The sequence below is a fragment of the Dipodomys spectabilis genome, unplaced genomic scaffold, assembly GCF_019054845.1.
Source record: "Dipodomys spectabilis isolate Male_0828 unplaced genomic scaffold, ASM1905484v1 ptg000365l, whole genome shotgun sequence".
NCBI classification, from domain to species: Eukaryota; Metazoa; Chordata; class Mammalia; order Rodentia; family Heteromyidae; genus Dipodomys; species Dipodomys spectabilis.
Genome location: NW_024871042.1, coordinates 13053785 through 13065854, shown reverse-complemented (window position 1 = coordinate 13065854; position 12070 = coordinate 13053785). Strand labels below are relative to the sequence as shown.

At 44.2% G+C, this 12070-nt stretch overlaps 1 protein-coding gene across 1 annotated transcript in view; it reads right to left on the bottom strand.

Annotated features, from left to right (window-relative positions):
* The window catches only part of Glb1 (galactosidase beta 1), a 108993-nt gene that overhangs the window by 13632 nt on the left and 83291 nt on the right, over nucleotides 1-12070 (bottom strand). Inside the window, exons 13-15 of the mRNA XM_042666401.1 lie at nucleotides 10440-10550; nucleotides 8107-8238; nucleotides 4829-5191 (exon numbers count right to left, since the gene is read on the bottom strand). Of these exons, the coding sequence (XP_042522335.1) occupies nucleotides 4829-5191; nucleotides 8107-8238; nucleotides 10440-10550 (606 nt within the window). The remainder of the gene's footprint in view (nucleotides 1-4828; nucleotides 5192-8106; nucleotides 8239-10439; nucleotides 10551-12070) is intronic.

Genomic DNA, 12070 nt, shown 5'->3' with positions numbered 1-12070 from the left:
TGGAAACCTATACCTCCTGGGCTACTCAGCTCTCCAAGCTGCCCACTCACTGCTCACCTGCAAGCTGCAGATAGCCATAGGACATTCTGCACCACCGGTGACCAAATCCTCCAAGTGCTAAGCAGAGGCCTGGGTGGGATCTAACCCAGCCAGGGTAAACCAACCCTGACCTCTGGTTGTACTAAGGAGGGCAGAAGAAAATAAGGGGGAAATATGCCTGGTTGCTGAAGGGGATTGATCCAGGGAGGTGCTTCCTTTGGTTTTAGGTCCTAGAGCCTCGAGAGATCACTTCTTGGCTACTAAAAAGGAATTGGCAGAGATAGAAAGGAGAAATGAAGTGCAGGCTGGGTGGAGCAGTATGAGAACAGGGTTTTGGCCTGGAGGAAGAAGGTGGGGAGGGGATTCAGACCTCAGGCTTCCTCGTAGCAGTTCACTGGGCAGGAAGTGAGGGTAGAGGCAGAATCAGGTTTGACAGGAAGGCCCAGGGAACAAAGGAGTCACATAGTGAGGAGGATGAGGTCCTGGGGGAGGTGTGAGGTGAGGAAAGTACGGGAGGCTTAAGGAGGTCAGGAGGTGTAGAAAGGCCAACAGAGGGGCCAACAGGGGTTGTGGCTCAAGTGGTAGAATGAATGCCTTCCTAGCAAGTACAGGGGCCTGAGTTCAAATCCCAGTACCAACAAAACAAAACAGAAAGGCCAACAGGGAAGGGAGAAGAGAAACGAAGACTGTCTGAAAGCTTCTAGAGGCTGGAGACAGTGAGGGGACAGTGGCCATGACTAATGCATTGCAAAGGCCCACCAGCTCAGCTCAGTTATCCATGAACCAGCAGAGAAAAACCATAGTGGACCCCTTCAAAATGGAGGGAGAGAGGAAAGACAGGAAAGCAAGGGGTAAAGGACTCATAAAAAAAAAGAAGCCGGGCGCTGGTGGCTCACGCCTGTAATCCTAGCTACTCAGGAGGCTGAGATCTGAGGATTGCGGTTCAAAGCCAGCCAGGGCAGGAAAGACCGTGAGACTCCTATCTCCAATAAACCACCAGAAAAACCGGAAGTGGTGCTGTAGCTCAAGTGGTAGAGCGCTCGCCTTGAGCTGAAGAGCTGAGGGACAACGCCCAGGCCCAGAGTTCAAGCCCCACGACCGATAAAAAAAAAAAAAAAAAGGATAATGGGCCAGGTGCTGGTGGCTCATTCCTCTAATCCTAGCTTCCCAGAAGGCTGAGATCTGAGGATCATGATCGGAAGTAAGTCCTAGCAGGAAAGACTTCTTTTTTTTTTTTGGCCAGTCCTGAGACTTGAACTCAGGGTCTGGGCCACTGTCCCTGAGCCTTTTTTGCTAAAGGCCTGAACTTTACCACTTAACCACAGTGCCACTTCTGGCCTTTTTTATTTATATGGCACTGGGGAATCGAACCCAGGGCTTCATGCATGCTAGGCAAGCACTCTACCACTAAGCCACATTCCCAGCCCCTAGCAGGAAAGACTTTTATTTCCAATTAATCACAAGAAAAAAAAAAGCTGGAAGTGGAACCATAACTCAAGTGGTAGAATGCTAGCACGGAAGCTCAGAGACAGCATCCAATCCCAGAGTTCAAGCCTCAGGACTGGCACACATACAAAATAGTAGGCCAGGTATCAGTGGCTCATACCTGTAATCCTAGCTACCCACAAGCCGGAGATCTGAGGATAGAGGTTCAAAGCCAACCTAGGCAGAAAAGTTTGAGACTATCTCTAATTAACCAACCTGAGAATCGGAAGTGGAACTGTAGCTCGAAGTGGTACAGTGATAGCCTTGAGCAAAAAAGCTCAAGAACAGCAACGAGGCCCTGAGTTCAAGCTTCACAACAAAACAAACAAAAGACAACAGGGATGTCCAGTAGGAGAGAGTAAGAACTGAAGACCCAGTGTTCATGGTTGGGCTCTACAACTCCCCTGGCCTGGTTTTTTGCTGGTTAAGTAGAGATGGAGTCTCTTGGATTTTCTTGCTTGGGCTGGCTTTGAACCTCAATCATCAGATCTCTGCCTGCTAAGAAGTGAAGCTAGGAATAGAGGTATTAACCACTGTTTCGCTTTCTTATATTTTTAAGATCATTGGGTAACCATTATTAGCCCAGCCTGGCCTGGAACTCTCAACCCTCTTGTTTGAGCTTCACATGTGCTAGGATTATTGGTGTGTACTATTGTATCTGGCCCTACATACAAGTCTTTCTGTGGGTATGTGTTCTTTTCTCTTGGGTATAATCCTTAGGAGTGGATCTGCTGGTGCTACTTTCCCATCAGTCATGCAAGATTTCCTTTGCTTCGTATCTTTGCCATTTTTTGTTGTCCCTCTTTTTGGGGAGGTGTCTGTCCTGATTTAACTTAGGATCTCATATGACCTGATTATTACAGTAACATTTTACTATGATTTTGATTTGCATTTCTCTAGTGATAAATGATATTAAGTATTAGTAATCTTTTCATGTATTTATTAATTTTGCCCACTTTTATATTGGGTTTTCTTCCTATTAAGTTGTAAGAATTCTTTGTATGTTCTAGATTTGAGTCTCTCTTTTTTTTAATAAAAGGTATATATGATTTGAAAATTATTTTCTGTCAGTTTGTGGCTTGGAGTTTTATTTTTGTGATTTTTTTATGATTAAGCATTTTTAATTTTGATAAAGTCCAATTTACCAAGTTTGACTTTTAATGCTTTAGGTATTAAATCTAAGAAGGCTTTTGCTAACCAATGGCAATAATTTTCTCCTTCTAGAATTTTTATAGACATCAGATTGATTACATTATTTAATTAAAAGAGGAACCAATAAAAATGTTTTGACTGAACAACACAAATACATGTAAATGATTTTTTTTTTTTTTAAAGATACTGAGGTTTGAACCCTGGGCCTCCTTGCTTGTTCGTCAAGTGCTCTACTACTTGAGCCATGAGCCATGTCCCCTAGTCCTTTTTATTTTAGCTCTTTTTCAAATAGGGTGTTACTTTTTACCTGGGCCAGCTTGGATCATAATATTTCTAACTTTTCTCATAGTTGGGATGACCAGAATGTGCAGCCATGTCCATCTTTTTATTGATTGAGATGGGGGGAGGGGGGGTCTCATGAATATCTCTACCTAGTTTGGCTTTGAACCACAATTCTCCCAATCTTAGCCTCCGCAGTAGCTAGTAGTATAGATATGAGCCATCATGCCTGGCTAAACAATGCACTTTTGGGTCAAGAAAGAATTCATAAAGGAAATTAGAAAACATTTCAGACACAAGGATAATGAAAATCTCTTTTTCTGGCAGCCCTGGGATTTGAACTCAGGGCACTTACTCTATCGCAATTGTATCATGTTAGCCTCCTACTTCAACAACACTTAATATGAAGTCAAAACTTGAAAGTGGCCTTTTCTCTATGCACTTTCTATACTTGCCACTCTCTCCAGCCACCTGGCCTTTGCAGATGTGGTTCCCTCTTCCCTGAATATACTTCTATCCCCTTCTTGAGCTAGCACGCTACCACTTGAGCTACACCGCTAGCCTTCCCTCCTCTTCTTCTTAATTCCTAATCATCATTCATATCTCTGTCAAGAATCACTTTTCTAGGGAAGCTGTCTCTGTCACTCTTGGCAAGGTCAAATGTCCCAATTATTATTAATCCAATGATTAAATCTTTTAACACTCATCATAGGCTTACCATTTTATTGGGATGACTATATGATTCAGGTCACCCTCTGTATTAGAGGATAAGTTTTACAAGGGCAAGATCACATGTGGTTGTATTAATCATTGTTTCCCTAAGTACCTGACATGAACCTGAGCCACGGAGCAGCCACAGTACAAGAATCTGTTGAAGGCCGGTACTGATGGTTCACACTTATAATCCTAGCTACTCAGAAAGCTGAGAACTGAGGATCAGGGTTCAAAGCCAGCATGAAAGTCTGTGAGACTCTTTATCTCCAATTAACTATCAGAAAACTGGAAGTATCTGGGCTTTGGTGGCATGCCTACTGCTAGCTACTCAGGAGGCTGATATCTGAGGCTCACAGTTCAAAGCTAGCCTGGGCAGGAAAGTCCATGAGACTCTTATCTCCAGTAAACTACCAGAAAACTGGAAGTGGCACTGTGGCTCAAGTGGTAGAGTGCTTGTCTTGAGCTGAAGAGCTGAGGGACAGTACTCAGGTTCAGAGTTTAAGCCCCATGACTGACAAAAAAAAAAAAAGAAAACTGGAAGTAGAGCTCAAGTGGTAGAGTGCTAGCCTTGAGTAGAAAAGCTCAGGAACAGCACCCAGGCCCTGAGTTCAAGTCCCACTACTGACAAAAAAAATGTCGAATGACAATTTTTGTAAGGTCATGCAGGATGAAAACAGGATTTTCAGGGGTAAAGGAAGGGGAGTTAATGTCTTCAAAGAATCAAGGGAGTGACTAGTAAGGGGAATGGACAGAGTTGAGTTGGGCTTCATCCAGATTAAGACCAGACACTCAAGGATGTGTAGCTGAATGGAGGAAGGAGTGCTGAACAGAGCACAAAGAAAATCAACTCTTCAGTCACTGCTGGACCAGATTAACTTTTGAACTGGATTTTCTTGTGGATGAAGAAGTTCTCATAAGCAGTGCTTATGACAGGAAAGCTGTCATTCACCAGTGGATGGTATCAATGAAAATGGAGCTGAGGGGTCACCTCTAGGCCATCCCTGCTACTATTCCATTCTTCAGGAATTGGTAATCAAACACAGAGAACCCCGGGCACCTCAAACAGAAGCACCCCATTAATGTTTCTTCCCAGTCCTTCTCAAACTAAAAATCTGATGCTTGAAGCCTAAATAGAAACCCTTCCCATGAAGGTACATACCTTGGTCCAGCCAGGAAACTGAATGTAGGTGTCCTGGGGCAAGTCTGGGATTCCCCGGGGAATGGAGAAGTTGCCCACATAAAAGGCCGGGAGTGTATATGAAGATGAGCCTCTAGGAGCCTCTTTGGCAACATGGTGGCCAGATCTGTGGTGGCTAGCTCTGTGGTGGCCAGCTCTGTGGTGGACAGCACTGTGGCGGACAGCCACATGGCGTCCAGCAACATGGCGTCCAGCATCAAGGCGGCTAGCATGATGGTTTCTCCAGACTGCTAGGCGGCTGTGCAGTACATCCTCAGTGTCCAGTGGGAAAATGGTCCAGTTTGTGAGGATATTGTCACCAAGGGTCAGGTTAGAGACTAAACCCTATGAAGAAGAAACAGCATCATGAGCTGGGGAGGAAAGGAAAAGGACTTGCATGCCTCTGCATTCAGCACCGAATCCCTCGGAAAGCACACTGGGATTCAAAGCACCAACAAACTACACATACAAGCACCACAGCTCTGGCTTGAGGCCCAAATCACATCTTGGGAAGAGGTGTATGCCTACACTGCAGCATGTCCCTCTTTGGGAGGCTGTAGTCAACACAAGAGTAGACGAGAAGCCCATGGAACTCTTGGCCTCACTTCACTAATCCTCTGTGTTTGTTAAAATAGAAGACAAATGGATCCGAGAAAAGGGAAAGCCTCTGCTTCTCACACAGAACCTGGAGCCAGTGTCGTCTTGGAGCCTCTGAGCTCAGGATGCTCATACCTGAGTTCACCCAGCCACTGTGAAGTGAGAAACACTAGTTGAGAAGACTCTGAGGTCTATAAGAGGATATGAATGGCCATGACAATAGTGGTGAGCCTCAGAATTGGTGTGGATTTCTCTATCTGTCCCAAGGAGCCAAGAGCTGGCAAGTCCCTGGCAACAGTTACCACACAGCAGCTTACACTCGGGACTATGTGAGAATACTGAGGCTTACCCTTAGCCTTGAGTTCTCACTCAGTTCAGTTGTTGACAACTGATGTGCTAGCACTTGAGCCACATTTCCAGCATGGAATTTTGCTGGTTATTTTGGAGATGGAACCTTACAGACTTTTCTGCTAAGGCTCAGTGTGAGCAGTTATCCACCAAATCTCAGCCTGCTAAGGAGCTAGGATTACAGACATACACCTCTGGCACCTGGATTCTAACTTCTTCTTCTTCTTTTCTCTTTGGTATGTATCTCAGGCTGGCCTGGAACTCATTCGGTAGCCTAAGCTGGCCTCAAACTCACGATCCTTCTGCTTTTGCTTCCCCAAAGCTGGGTTTTACAGAATGTGCCAATGGCACATTCTTCACTTTTTTTGTCCAGTCCTGAGGCTTGAACTCAGGGCCTGGGCACTGTCCCCAAGCTTCTTTTTCTCAAGGCTGGCATACTACCACTTGAGCCACATCACCACTTCCGCCTTTTTCCGTTTATGTGGTGCTGAGGAATGGAACCCAGGGCTTCATACATGCTAGGCAAGTGCTCTACCACTGAGCCACCTTCCCAGCCCACATTCTTGGCTTTTTATATGAGGAACTTCATTCCCAATGAGGTCCCAGATTTGTCTCAGGATACCTTCTGATACCAAGTTTCAACTGTCCATTTAGTGAGTGAGGTAAGTATATCACACTTAGTACTGCAATATGCAGCTATGTGGCAGGCTTTTGGCTGGGTATTGGAGACTCAGAGACTACTCAACAGAGTCCAGTCTCTTCAGAGGTCAGTAAGGCCTATGAGAGGCAGGCAGGGAAGACCCTGATTATAGCTGAGCCCAAGGATGGTGAGAGACATTTATAATAGAGGCAAAGGCATCTACCACACAGCCTTTGTGTGTAATTGGTTAGCCTCTGAGCTGCTTCCGAAAGGGTCAGGAATTAGTCCCTGTCCTGTTCTAGACCAGGGGTGCATTTGTTTCTTCGAAGAGCCTTCTTTCCTCTTATAGACATCCTGTCTTTGTACCCTCCAGAAGCACCTTGTGGGGACACCATGTAAGCTAAACAAAAATCTATGAGGCTAGAAATATTTGTTAGAACAACAGATTTTGACTAGACACTTGGATATAGAATAAAAGGCAAGAGTCAGTTCAGCAAGAAAAAAGGCTGTCCACAGCACTCAAGGGTCACAGATGTCCATGCAGCTGAGCTCTCCAGATGCTCAGCATGCTGGGTTGAAAAGGGAGTGTCTTTCATGAGCGAGGTGGGTTTTCAAAGCAGAGGAAGAGGAAGAACGTGGTGGAGAGGCTTCCGTTGCTTTCTGTGGGATGACCACACTCAAGCTAAAGGGAAGCATTCAACTGTTTATAAAGCTCCACTTTCTTATCACCTGCCAACGAAAGGAGCTCTTCAAAATAACTCATCATTTAGCTTGCAAAACAAATCAGGGAGGTTCACTCATCAAGCTTGGCAAATTTGTGCTCTTAGAAACTGCCTCTCTCCTGTGACCAGGCATGACTGTGATGATCATGTCATAGTATATACATATATCAAAATATTAAGTTGAGGGTGGGCACCAATGGCTCATGCCTGTAATCTTGGCTTACTCAGGAGGCTGAGATTTGAGGATCACGGTTCAAGGTGAGCTAGGGCAGAAAAGTCCCTGTGAGACTCTTATCTCCAATTCACCACTCAAAAACCAAAAGTAGTACTGTAGCTCAAAGTGGTAGAATGCTAATCTTGAGCAAAAAGAGCTCAGGGACAGTGCCCAGGCCCTGAGTTTAAGCCCCCAAGACTGACAAAAGACAAATGAAAACAAAAGAAAAACCATTAAGTTGTACTGCTTAAATATAAGACATATGGGCTGGGAAGGTGGCTCCATGGTAGAGCGCTTTGCCTTGCATGCATGAGGCCCTGGGATTGATTCCTTAGCACCACATAAGCAGAAAAAGCCAGAAGTGGCGCTGTGGCTCAAGTGGTAAGCTGAAGAGCTGAGGGCACCCAGGCCCAGAGTTCAGGCCTCACGACTGACAAAAAATAAAAAAATAAAATAAATAAAAAATATATAAGACATATTTCTGGGTGTCAGTAGTTCACAATTGGAATCTTAAGCTACTCAGGAGACAGATCTGGAGGATCAAGTTTCAAAGCCAGCCCAGGCAGAAAACGTAAGAACAAACAAATATAAAGCATATTAAAATTGCTTCTATGTTAATGGAAGTGGAGGCAAAGACTGCATTATGAGTTTTCAAATCAATCTATAAAACTTTCTCCAATTATTCAGACATATGCCAGGAACCCTTTAGCCTCAGTCCTAACAGTGTTGCTCATCCTACCTTAAAATCGTTGATAGACTTGCCATAGTTTATGCGCCCCATGTTCTCTACCAGGATGTCCAATGTGGCTCCAGCTTTTCCCTTTATGAAAAGAAGGATCTTCTGGTTTCGCTCCAGGATTCCTTGAGGTACCTACGGGTTCAAGGTCAAATGAAAATAGAATGGAAGGTATGAGAAGGAGCCTGTGTAATTAGTCTCACACATTTCCTGCTGTTGGGGGCTACTGCACTTGTAGGGAGTATGTTGATAACCCTTAGCTCAAGTTACTCTAAGGGGCCAAGTTTCCCCAATCAAGGTCTTCTAAACTGCAGAACTGCCAAACACAGCTCTGAGCAAAGAAAGGGCCAGGCTGAGTTCCTTGGAATATTGTGCTGAGCATCTGTTGTTGTTTTTGTTAGTAAAAGTAGTGCTGGGATTTGAATGCAAGGTCTTATACTTGCTAGACAGACACTTTCCCACTGACAGCAAGCCCCCAACCTGAACATCACAGAAGAAACCAGAACTGAGGCAAAATTCCAGGGAAGCATTCCTAATAGAGGAACTATTTCATGGCTGCACAGTACAAAAGTCAGTTGTGAAGAAATAGCTTCTAAACAATGTGGAGAAATGAGACAAAAATCAGATAACTGAGATAAAATCAGAAAGTTAGGTGGGGTATTCTCACCTCAAAATGCTTGATATGATGCCTTAACCACAGAAATTACATAACAGAATGAAGGAAAACAACAGGCATTTTATCAGTTATATATTCCTAATTCTTTACAGGAAGTATGTGTGTGTATGTGTGTGTGTGTGTGCGTGCGCGCGCACGCATGTGCGTGCTAGTAGTAGGGCTTGAACTCAGGGCCTTGTGCTCTAGCTTGGCTTTTTTACTCAAAGCTGGTACTCTAACACATGAGCTACACTTCTGGCTTTCTGCTGGTGTAACTAGAGATAAGAATCTCTGGGATTTGTCTGTCTGGGCTGGCTTTGAATCTTGATCCTCAGACTTCAGCCTCTTGAGAAGCTAGAATTATGGGCATGAATCATGTATACCTGGCTCTAAAGGTTACTTTTTTTTTTTTTTTTAAATACTGGCACTACTCTGACTACAAGTCACAAAGACAATTCATAAATTGGAAACCATGAAATAACCACCATAAATACAGCATAATATTTTAGAAACTTGTTCTCACTGAAATTAAAATAATGCATATATTTTCATTTAAAATCCTTTGAACTATGCCAGGCTCTGTGGCTGATGCCTCTAATCCTAGCTACTCAGGAGACTGAGATCTGAGAACTGAGGTTCGAAGCCAGCCCAGGCAGGAAAGTCCATGAGACTCTTATCACCAATAAAAAATACTTAGAAAAGGCCAGAAGTGGTGCTGTGGCTCAAGTGGTAGAGCACTAGCATTAAGCCAAAGGAGCTCAGGGACAGCGCCCAAGCCCTAAGCTTAAGCCCCAGGACAGTCACACATACATATAAATGCTCTGAATGAATTTTCTTGGTTTGGAATTTTTTGCGTGTGTCTTTGCAGAGGACTGTTTCATAAGAAAGGGAGCGCTCTCTGTCTCTCTCTCCCTCCCTCCCCTCTTCCCTCTGTCTCGCTGTCTCTGTCTCTCTCTGTCTCCATTTCTCTCTCGGCTATGTAACCCAAACTGTCCTTAAAGTCACCATCCTCCTGCCTCAGATTCTTCAGGGTTGGGATTACAGATATGTCACAACACACATAGCCCTGGAATTAATATTCTCAAATGTGCCTACATTTTGTTACACAACCAAGCTTCTTGGTGCCTTATAGTTATACCTGATGTGAGCACAACTCCAGATTATAACTTTTTTTGTGTTCTTATGTCAATACTAGGACTAGGGCATACGCACTAAGGCTAGTATTCTACTGCCTGACCTGAGCCACAGCTTCATATCCAGCTTTTATTGGGTGGCTATTGGAGATAAGATTCTCATGGACTTTCCTGCCCCGAGGCTTTGAACCTTGATCCTCAGATCTCAGCCTCCTGAGTAGCTAGGGTTATAGATGTGAGCCACTGGTATCTGGCCAGACTGTAACTCTTGATTTGGAGGAAGCACCCGGTTCAGAGACCATTATGTACGACAAATATAAAAATGGGACTGTAGATAGATGTTGTTCCCAAGGAGCAGAGAAGCAGGGTAGATCTGCAATTAGTCTCAGGATTAACATGGGCACAGGGTGTTTCTGGGCATAGGCAGGATGGCATATAGCTAAACCCCAGAAGGAAGAGGGCTGGCAGCTTGAGGCTGGAGAGGTGAATCATCATTTTGTAAGTACAGATTGCACAGACCCATGTGAGCAGAGAAACAGGGCTCTTACCCCATCCACAGCGACATAGGCCCGATCGTGGACCCCATTAAAAGAGGAGAGGGTCGTCTCGTTGCTGTAATCTTCAGGAAGTGTGGTTCGGTACAGCACAAATCCATAGTACTGATTAGGAAGAGATTTAAGGAAAGCACATCACTCTTGGCTATTCATTGAAAGTGAACTTGGTTTCCCCTGATTTGTATGAAAACAAATGTTTCAAAACACCATCAAGAATGAAAAGCATATCAAAATGAACTTCAGGAAATGAAAACGAGTTTTTCTTTTTTGCTGTTTTTGTTTTCTTTCCTTTTTGTTCTGTCTTTGGGCACCTAAAGGGAGGCACAGAAATGGAGAGCCAAAGGATAAACAAATGCAGCAGCGGTGCTCACTAGACACTATGTTGCAAATAAAGTATACAACTTGTACTTGGGATGCGAAGGAAAAGCTGGGAGAGACTGAGGAAAGGGGTGTCATTGTTCAAAAAGAAATGTACTCATTAGCTGATTTATGTAACTGTAACTTCTCTGAACATCAGCTTTATAATAACAATAAAGATTTTTTTTTTAAAGAATGAAAAGCAAAATTCAAATCTGCAAGAAAGGAACTGGCTTCAGTTTTTTGTTTTTTGGTTGTGGGGCTTGAACTCTGGGCCTGGGTATTATTCCTCAGTTCTTCAGCTCAAGGCTAGTACTCTACCACTTGAGCCACAGCACCACTTCCAGTTTTCTGAGTGGTTTATTGGAGGTAAGAGTCTCATGGCCTTTTCTGCCCGGGCTGGCTTTGAACTGCAATCCTCAGTTTCTCAGCCTCCTAAGTAGCTAGGATTACAGGCATGAACCACCATGCCTGGCTTTGGCTTCAGTTTTGATTATAGGATCACTATCCTGACAGCAAGCTTCTAGGAACTCTGGTGTGTCTTATTACCAAGCATTTCTCTTCCTCGTAGGAAAATAACCCCAGGGAGCATAAATTGTTTACCCAGAAGGATCTGGGATCATCTATATCAGAAATTGCCAACATTAACTCCAAAAACAAAACCAAGAAAAACTACCACTAACAATAAAGAAGCCAGACAAACATCAACAAAACCAATGTCCTTGCCAGGCATTGGTGGCTCACGCCTGTAATTCTAGCAACTCAGGAGGCTAAGATCTGTGGATTGTGGTTCAAAGCCAGCCTGGGCAGCAAAATCCATGAGACTCTTATCTCCAATAAATCACCAGAAAAACTGGAAGTGGCACTGTGGCTCAAGTGGTAGAGTGCTAGCCTTGAGCTAAAGGACAGCGCCCATGCCCAAAGTTCAAGCCCATGACCGAAAAAACAAAACAAAACAAAACAATGTCCAGGTCCTAGGGCTGGCTGACTGTGCTCTATCATACAAACAAGACACAATCTGAAACTATGTAAAGTGGAAGTACAAGGGAAAGAGAGAGTTAGGGGACCAGGAAAGGGTTGTCTCCAAATCAAAAAGTTATTTTTTGATGCTGACTTTTGGGTCCTAAAGGAAAGCCTTTGCTCAGCTCAGTGTTCAGTGAATTACTTGCTGACTTTGCCTGTTTCCTTCTTGCTGTGGATCTTACCAAGGCTGAGCTGGAATGAAATCTGGAGTTATCAAAGAGAACCTCAAAAGAAGCCCAGCATGA